The sequence below is a fragment of the Galeopterus variegatus genome, unplaced genomic scaffold (genome assembly GCF_000696425.1).
Source record: "Galeopterus variegatus unplaced genomic scaffold, G_variegatus-3.0.2 Scaffold2453, whole genome shotgun sequence".
Taxonomy (NCBI): Eukaryota; Metazoa; Chordata; class Mammalia; order Dermoptera; family Cynocephalidae; genus Galeopterus; species Galeopterus variegatus.
Window position 1 is genome coordinate 201,887 of NW_007728564.1, and position 9,961 is coordinate 211,847.

The window sequence follows — 9,961 nt, forward strand, 5'->3', positions numbered from 1 at the left end:
TCGAGACGGGGACCGGGCGTCCCTCCCGCGGCCGCGCCGCCCTCCGCGCCCCCAGCCCCGCGGCCCGGCCCGTACCCCGCGGAGGCCCCTGAGCCCCGCACCCGCCGAGCCGCACTCTCTGCGGACCCGACCTCTATTTTACCCATCTGTGAAATGGCGCGGCTCGGCGCTCGCAAGCCGTGAGTCCAGAGCTGTCGCTCAATGAGCGTAGACAACGTTCAATTCCCTTCTCTCGCACCAACCGCTTTTTAAAAACTGCCCGCAAGAAACCTGGCGAGGCCTCCCGACGGTGTGAGACAGCCTTGAAGGTGGGTCGGGGTGACACGTCCCGGACTGTGCACGTGCTGTTTCTCTTCTGCCCTCCGGCTCCTTCTTAACAAAGATGTCAACCGTGCTAAATCACAGGTGGTGCCTTTGTAAGACTGGCTATTGTCCCCTCATAAGTCAAGATACAAAACGCTTTGTCCTGAATGGCCCATGACCTGGAGCTCTCAACTTGGGAGTCAGCCTGTTGGGCTTTCTTCCCCACCCTCCAGAGCCACGCTTCTCTCAAATGACCTCACTTAATAAGCAAAATTTAAATGGGAAAAAAAAACCAACACGGTGTTAATGAAAAGAATAGTTACTGATTTCTTCACACTTAATGGCAAGTATGAGTCTTTTAAAATACAGTCTCATTGCAAACAGATTTGTGAATTTTAAGCAGAACTGAATTGTATTAATCAGTTGATGGGTCTGTTCATTTTCTATCACTAGATGAGAAATACAAAGGTTGGTACTCCACAGCGTCTGTTTCTACTGTACCCAAGCAATCTCTTCCTTTAGTCCAGAAAATTTCCCGCTAGTTGCACATGAGAGAAAAATGGAAACAAACAAAAAAAATCTGTTTTTTGTTTATCCATCAGGTGAATACACACTTCAGCATCATACAGAGGAAACCCTAGGTGGTCTTTAACAAGATTTCAGTGGTTAAGAGCTACAATTTAGGGAAAATGACAATACATACACAGTGTCAATAGTATTTAAGCAAACATTCCAGACAACAGAATAATGGTTATTAACTATGATGCTTTGGGTTTCTGACTAATTTCCCATGTCTGCCTGCAGTCAAACAGCTGCAGGATTTTCCCCCTTTAAAAACTATTTATGTGCATCATTTTAAAAATCACATTTAACAGCCATATTCTCCAGAACACTCCCTCAATGTGGAACTGAAGAGAATGGTTTAGTAATAGGGATGAAGCCAGTAGTAAGAATTCTTTCATGCCAAAGGGACTCTAACCACTCTGTGAGAAATTGACTGTGTACTTTAAAAGATTATGTGTCTCTCTGAAATGTGGACAGCTGTCTGTTACTGTATGACCTTCAATGTGGGTTTAGATGTTTAAATAAATGGAACTCTTTAACCCTACTCACACTTGCACAAATGTTTTCAAAATTGAATAAATTGTGCAACTGTACTAAAATGTACCCCTCCTGGGATTTGAAAATATGAAAGAAGTCAAAAGAGAAGGTAATGTTATTTTGTATAATTTCTTTCTCGCTCTTCCAGACAAATGTTAAGTTTCAAAAAAATTACTTTAGTGACCAGGACATTAAAATAAATGCATTCCTTGTGCACCCCAAATATGTAATTCCAGTTATTATATAGCCAATGCAACTGGAAATACACATATTTAGGCATACAAGTATGTGCAATTATAAATACTTGGGTAATTATACATGATTGTAGCTAATCATAAGTACATGGACTAAAGTTGAATTACCTCCACTGTTTTCATTGTTGTTATTTAGTATTTATTAAGTGTCACTTGGCACTAAACGATGGCCAAAACATATCAAAAAACCTTAGCCTTCAAAAAAAGCATCTAAATATTTGTATCCTATCTTTTGAGAGATTCACATGTGTTGTATGTGGTTTATGTGTTTCAGATATCTCATTATTTAATGTCCTAATCTGATAGAAATGTTAGATATCAAATTACTGTTTCATCTACCCCAAATTCATGTCAGTTACACCTGAAATTTAAGAGACTGAGGAGAAATGTCTGCAACTCACCTCCTAAATTGTAAACTCCCCTACCTGAAAGGCCAAATCCTCCTCCTCCCAGCAGGCAATCATCTTATGCCCTGAAGCATGAGATCTGATTACCCCTATCATCATCTTAGCTTGCATAGATACAGATGTTATTAACGGCTGTAGTTTATCCAACCCTTTTTAAAAACGCAGCTGCAGCATTTGACTTGGGGACCTCCTGTGAATCCCACTGGTTGACTCCGTCTTGCACAAAGCACGTGGGGTTTGGGGGAGGGAGAAGAAAGAGGGAGGTTTGTTTTGTTTTGGAGGGTTTTTTTTTTTTTTTTTTTTTTTGAATCAGACTTCCCTAAATAGCCACTTGGCATCTTTGTAAGTGATGTGAATTCTGAAATTACTTACTAGATTAGGACAACAGAGTATTGTATGAACTAGATCCATTGGAAACAAAGCATACTAGAATGTATGATGCTTTTCACTTCATTGGCAGAGATTAAATATGTGGTCCTGATATATTTATTCACATAATAAAGCTTGCTGTCAAATATGTTAGCCACATTTAAACTTGGCCACCCAGTTTTACTTTTTTTGAATCAGACTTCCCTAAATAGCCACTTGGCATCTTTGTAAGTGATGTGAATTCTGAAATTACTTACTAGATTAGGACAACAGAGTATTGTATGAACTAGATCCATTGGAAACAAAGCATACTAGAATGTATGATGCTTTTCACTTCATTGGCAGAGATTAAATATGTGGTCCTGATATATTTATTCACATAATAAAGCTTGCTGTCAAATATGTTAGCCACATTTAAACTTGGCCACCCAGTTTTACATAAAATTGTTTCTACTAGTGTTGAAATAGTAATCTGGATAAAGCGGGTCCTAAATCTGCTGTGGGAGACAGGGACGTCTTTAAAATCTGAAAGGCCCAGATTGGCGATCCACACTGATCACGTTCAGTGATTAATTGCTCAATCTAATCACTGACTTTTTCTTAGCATCTATGATTAGTGTCTCTAAGTATTTCACTTGTAGATCACATCATCCCTTCTACAAAGCAGAAAGAGACCTCACAGATTTTCTAGCCCTTGTGACACAGCAAATTTTAAGTACTGGCATTGAAGAAAACCCTGTGGAATGAAGGAAACTGAAGTTGTAGAAATACTGAACTATTGGTTCCAGATGCATAAAACACTGTTCTTAATTCTGATTACTTCACTAGAACATGAGTGAAATTGCCTTAATTGGAGCTTCTAGAAGCCCTTCTGGGAAATGAGAGGTGGCTCAATGCAGTGGAATGAGTATCTCAAAGATCACTGGACTCAGCATCAAGAGATCTGGGTTCTGAGGATGGTCTCTTTCTAGATGAGTGAGTTTTGTCTCTAAGGCTTTCAGTTTCTTCATCTGTAAAATGGCAAAATTAGGTGAGTACTACGGTCTCTTCTGACTTATTTGTATGTGTTGGGTGATTCTGGGCTAAATGGAAGCCAAGTCAGATGGTGTAATTCACAAGAAATTAATAGGCTAAAGAAGGATTGGCAGCCAATCTCCACCAAGATGTCTGCTTTCTTGTTTCTTTAGTCATTCTTTTGTTTTAGAAAGCCAAAACTGACCTGCTCTGCTTCTCAAGGTTTGGAGATCCGGTCCCTAGTCCCTTCCATCCCCATTGCTGGGGCTGGGCAAAGGTGAGTTTCTACCCCTACCCCCCAAGCTTCAGCTTTCATTATCAGTACTACCAGGCAGGTTCACTTTTACATTTCACATTTTTAAAGTACCACTGTGAGCCAGGGTGCTTGAAAGATGTTTCTATTTGATTATTCTTGGAATAAAAAGAATATCAAGGTGCAGTGGGACTCTAGAAGCCTCTAATCCTCAGACTGACCCTAGAACTGAATTTTCTTCTGCCAGGGTGTGAATAAATGTAGAGACATAAGTGCTTATTTCTTAAGGGAGTGTGGGGGGAGAGACCTCTCTCACAAAGTATTGTCTTATTGCTGGTACTGTTAGCAGTGTTCATCTTCCCACCGGTGGGGAGTAACAAACAACTCTTACCAACACAGTTCTGGAAAGTGTCAAGGAAAAAACTGCAACTCAGCACCCATTGGGTTCTAGAGCACGTGGGTCTCTTTTTTGGATTGTTCTGCAGTTTTTTGTTTGTTTGCTCGCTTGTTTTGGTTTTGGTGGCTGGCCCATAAGGGGATCCAAACCCATGACCTAGGTGTTATAAGGCTGCATAACCAACTGAGCTAGTGGACCAGCTAATGGTGTTTCTTTTCTGAGTAGAGTTATATAGGAACCAAACAACTTGTAGAAAGGACCACTGCAGAATCAGGAGCAAGCCTGGCAACACTGTTTCTTTCATACTGTCATTTAGCAAGCCCTTACTGAGCACCTACTATGTGCTAGACACTCTATCACTCACCTTCTCTCTCACACTCATTATTCATCGGGCAAGCAGCAGCCATAGGCTGAACTATGACTTGGGAGCAAATGAAAATCAATTTTTTTCTTCATGTGAACAAACAAAAACTTGTGTCAGAGTGTCTTTGGGAGACTGAACATCAAAATTCAACTGGTAGGTTTTCCCAACCATTTCCTGGGTCTGAGTATTTCTTAACTCTGCTTGTCAGCAAGGTAAAGGGCATTTTAAAGAAATGCATCTTTAGAGTTAGAATGGCCTCTGAGAAGGGGTTGACCATTGGTTAGGGAGGAGGGTCTCTGTTTTACACCAACTTTGTCAGCTCTGCTTGCTGATAAAGAGTTTTTCCTTTCTCCTTTGGTGTTTTAATTTGAAAGAACGGTGGGAGGGGGTACAGTTAATGGAGAAAATGGCACCATTTTTAGAGGAGCTAGTGAATGGCAGAGCTAGCAGTGAAATCCAGATAGTCTGATGCTTAGAGAGTTGGTCTATACCCCTGCCTCTCATACAACCTAGTTAACGGGACTCAACTTCCCCTTGTAAACTGACAGAAAGGAGCATTAGCAGAATGAGCTGTAATACAAGACAGTTCTCAGAGACAGCAGATTCCTTTAACACAAGGTCAGCCTTCTGGGCACAAAACACCGTTCTTCATTCTGATTAGTTCACTAGTAAGTGAGTGAAATTGCCTTAATTGGAGCCCATCTCCCTGCACACTGGTCTAGAGTCCCTTGTATATTTTTCCAGTTTCCTGTGTTTTACCCCAATCTTAAACACTTATCACATTTTATGCGTCTCCTTCCCTGTAGACTCCTTGAGAAAGATGTCATTAATTTCCTCTATCCCCAGGGTCTGGCACATAGTGGGTGCTCAGTATTCAATGAATTGGTGGATTGATGGACGGACAGAAAGACCCCTTGTTCCCATGGTCCTTCTCATCGTCTTATTTCTTATCTCCTGGACCAAATATAAACACCCTTTGATAAAAGATACCTTCCCTGTGTTTTAGGCTTTGGTTTTAGTTAGAGCTCCATACTCACAAGAGAGTAGAGAGGAAGTTAGGGGCTATGTTTGGACATGGTCAGAAAGGTTTCAGAACCTCTGGGGTGTGGCTCTCCCCTCCTCCAAAGCTATTAACTTATCCTTGTAACTTAAGGTCTATTCTTTGTTAAAGGTATTTCTGAGACAGGTGGCATTTGCCCCTTGTCAATTATTTACCTTAGTGGACTCAGGAGAAAAAGCCTTGTTTATTTATTTATTTATTTATGTATGTATGTATGTATGTATGTATGTATGTATGTATCTATGTATGTATTATTTATTTATTTATTTTTTCCAGCAGCTGGCTGGCATGGGAACGGAATCCTTGCTTGACCTTAGTGTTACAAGGCCACGCTCTAACCAACTGAGAGGAGAAAAATCTTTGAAAGTTTAGGTTGAACAGGACCACAGTCCTTTCACAAATAACAATCTGGAGCCCCAAGAGGTCTAGTCACTTAACAAGATTGCACAGCTAGTTGGGAAAGTGCTCGAATCCCCATCTCCTGCTTGCAGTGGTTAGCTTTGCTGTGCCTCCGGTGGCCTCTCAGGAAATCTGCAGGTGACTTTCCTCCTTTCCTCCTTCCTACTATATGAATCAGGCAGCATGCTGGGGCTCATGGGCAGGAAGATGAAAAGTCTTGGCCCTGCAGAGGCTTTTTTCTCTGAGCTGCGACCATGAGAGCCCCAAGTTTCTACACCTTATATCCGAGGTCCCTGTGGGCAGCAGCCCCTTCATGTGAGCCGATGCAGGCAGGCGCCGGGCCTCAGCCCCTCCCGCCTACCCTGGAGCTTGTTGCCGCCGTTACTACCAAACCAATCATGCCAGAAAGTCATCACGATTATTTCAGAACTGCATTGTGATTTATGCAAAGCGCGCGGATAATTACAGCAGGGCGCGCAGAACACGGGATGCATATGCTGCGGGTGTGTGCACGAGGCGTTGTGCTTTTTGCCAGGGCTGGATGATGATGATGATGATGGGTGTGTGTGTGTGTGTGTGTGTGTGTGTGTGTGTTCAGTGGACTTCTTGACACCCTGCTTGATTAGGGACTAGTGACAGGAGAAAGAGGGAATATTCCCATTTTGATTTGGAGGCAATTTGATAAAGCTCAGGAGTATTTTCCAAAAGTGTTGGTGCCTGCAAACGAGCCAGCGTGTCAGGAGTGGCGGGGAGTAAGGGAAGAGGTAGTTTGGAGCTCAAGAGAGCCCTAGTCCTACCTCTAAACCCCAGTACCCGTAAAGAGGCTCCTAGTTCTCCTCGCCAGAGACCCCTAAACTTTTCCCCTGGAAAAGGCCCGAGTCTAGTCCCCTCACCCTTGCCCTCATCTCCGACCGAGATAAATTGTTTCGACTCCTGAAGTTCTTTGTCCTTAACCAAGCGCCCCCTTCCGTATCGCATCATGATGGTGGTGTTGGCGGCCGCGGCTGCAAGTGGATTTCTGGCGGGAGCCAAAACGCAAGGATCTAAAGCGGAGCCTGGTTTCTCAAACCTCGCCTCGAAATCCCCGTCCTCTCTGTGCTATGCCGCTGGCCGGGCTCTTTGCTCACACCTCTGCCCAACTTGGCTGTCAAAAAATTGATTTCTCGTCCTGTCACCTAAAAAAAAAAAACCCCTCAGGCTTAAGATTTTGTCCCACAATTCCCTAATCTAGTCCCAATTCGAAAAACCGAGGGGGAGGTAATTTGTGAGACGGTTGTCCCTCCGGCTCTTTGCCGGTGTCCCGGCCCCCGCGCTGCGGTCGCTGCGCAGCACTGGGGAGGACGCGGGCTCGTGTGTGCGCGCGCGTACCCGGGCTCAGGCGGCGCGGAGGCTGCGGGGGAAAGTTGCGGTCACGTGCTGCGGCGGCCCCGGGAGTGCACAGCCTGCTCCTCCTGGGATGCCCGGCCGAGGACCTGCTGCGCCCTCGAGGGCTCCTGGGACGCAAAGACTCACTTGCACACACTCAGACTCGGCTCGAAAGCCCGCTGACACCGAGTTCGAGGAAAGAGTGGGGCCGGGGGTGGGCGGGCAGAACTGCGGAGCGCTAGCCACCGCTCCTCTTCTCTCAAACGCTGAGTAGGACGGGAGGTGTGACCCCTGACCCCTGGCCGGGCCCACGCCCTGAGGAGAGGCTGGCAAGCTCTTGTTCGACAAGTTCAAGCTGCTGAGAGAGCTTAAATAGAATTAATCTCTTAGAGATCGGGGATCGCCGCTCCCTCGGCGTGCGCTCTTCCAGCGCCGCGCAGGGACCAGGGCGCGAGAGAGCTCAAGAGTCGCGCGGAGGTGAGCGGGATGGGGCAGGGGATGGGGGCAGCTCTCCGGGATACCTCGGCCCGGAGATCGGGAGCAGCGATGCGCGCTGGGGACGAGCTGCCGGAGGGAAAGCTCTGTCCTCCACTAGCTCAAATGCATACAATGGAGGCTACAGGAGCTTCGCCCAGCTCCGGATGGGCAGGCTTTGCTTGGGGAAGCTGGCAGCGCCCTCCCCGTGGCTGGTGCCCAAAATGACCACGCAAAGGCCGCAGGAACGCGGATCCTCCGGAAGACCCTATCCCAGGCCCCAAGTCCGCACACAGCGTCCTCAGCTCTGGCTCTCCGTAGATAGTTGCAAAATGAATAAATTACTCACCTCGGGCCAGCTCCAAGTTTTACCCAACAGAAGGGGCACGGGACCAAGTATGAACCAACTCATATGGCCATGTCCGGCGTGTACAATCACACACAAACACGCAGCTACCAATTTCTTACACGAGTCTATCTGTCTGGCACTCAGGAGGCGGGGGGAGGGGGGGAAAGCGTTTTGAAAAACCCCAACACCCCTCCCCTGCCCCCTGCCATGAAATAATAATTCATTTTTATCACAAGAGCAGCATCGTCCTCCCCATCACGCACGCACAGAGCCACACTCCCATATTCACACTCTTAACTCGTCAGCTCCGAGAGCGCCTGCATTTTCTTTGGGAGCCGCTTGGAGGTTCATTAATATCATTAGCATTTAACCCCCTCCCTCTTCCCATCCCCTCCCCGCACATGGCTGACGTCAGACCCCGCCAGGAGTTGGGGGAAAAGCTAAGTGGGCCAGGGACGCCCTATTCCCCTCCCCGCGGCTGCCTGTCAGAGCGCTTCTGGAGATATTACAGGGGACCTAGCCCGCAGCGACAAGCACAAAGTCACGGGGTAATGAACTTCGGGGACCCTTTGCCGCTGCGTGCGCGGCTCTCCCCGGAAACCCGGACCTGGCCGCCTCTTCCTTCGGAAGATTTCCCAGCAATCTAGTTTTTCCACCCCGCGCTCGGTTCCGGCAGCGGGAATCCTATCTGCCTCTGCGACTACGATTGTGTTTTCCTTCTTTCCTTAGAAGATCAGCGGTCTGTAGAGATCTGCCCACACTCTATGCTTATGTAGAGAGGGAGATTGAAGACTGAATGGCAGGAATGGGGAAAGAGAGGGATTTTGCCCTTTTTGCTCCGTAGGAAGACAATTTTCGTGTCTCTATCTCTGTCCTTCAACACTCTCCTCCTGTACTCCTCTCTTATTCCTTAGTCTGCCTCTCCATCTCTGCATCTGTCTGTCCATGTGTGTGTCCGTATCAAGCAGCATTCCCAGCAGCTGCAGTTTTGCAAGAGCCGGGAAGAAACTTAAAGATGCTTAAATTTCCACTGTGGAACGAATTCTGAGTGCCCGGGGAGCAGCGCAGCGCGCGACCGACACCCACCTGTCCGGCCCAAGAGCCTTGCAGGCTGGAGGGCGGCTGGAGAGCCGCGGCGCCCGGCGGCGAGGCGGGCGCTGCTGGCCGGGACTCAGGCAGCGCCCACCAACCTCTCCGCCCCGGAACAGCCAGCATGAGCAAGCCTGCCGGATCAACAAGTGGGTACCTCTCGGGCCGCCGCGGGGCCTAGGCGCGCAGCCTGGGGCGGACGGGTGGGGGGGTCCCGGGAGGTCCTGCCCGGAGTGCTGCGGCTTCGAGCCCTGGACAGGCAGTCCAGCTGGCGTGTGCGCTTTGGCCCAGCTCCTTGTACGTGAGTTAGAGCGTTTCGTGGTGAGAGGAGAGCAATTTCGTTGCCTCTGGATTGCTTGATTCACCTTCTCTCTGGTAATGTGGGAAGGCTGCGACCCACGCAGCTCACCCGTCCCGCGAGTTGACTCCATTTAGCTGCCAGGTGCTGGGGGGGGGGGTCGGGGGGGGGGGGGGACCGGGACGGGGTCTTGTAATTTTCGCACCAAGCCAGTGAAGGAGGTGCTATTCTTAGCTGCACTTTACAGAGGAAGAAACTGAGGCCCAGAATCTAGATAAATTGCGAGAAATGGGTGAAATTGTAGCCCGTTCTCAGGAAGTGTGGCATTTGGTGGAGGAAAACAGACATGGTCACAACTATATTTCAAAACTATTATGTAAGATAGCAAGGTAAATTAGGTGGTGCGAGAACATACTACAAGGAGAGTTTAAGTCCTTTTGGAGTTGTCTTCTATTTGGGATTTTA

General features: G+C 47.4%; 1 protein-coding gene across 2 annotated transcripts in view; it reads left to right on the forward strand.

The window, feature by feature from the left end:
• The first annotated feature begins 8,607 nt into the window (after positions 1-8,607).
• The window catches only part of NR2E1 (nuclear receptor subfamily 2, group E, member 1), a 20,962-nt gene continuing 19,608 nt past the window's right edge, over positions 8,608-9,961 (forward strand). Inside the window, exon 1 of one of the 2 annotated variants that reach the window (XM_008581763.1) lies at positions 8,608-9,347. In XM_008581763.1, the coding sequence (XP_008579985.1) occupies positions 9,323-9,347 (25 nt within the window). In that variant the 5' untranslated portion in view covers positions 8,608-9,322. The remainder of the gene's footprint in view (positions 9,348-9,961) is intronic. The other variant, XM_008581764.1, reaches the window with a different exon arrangement.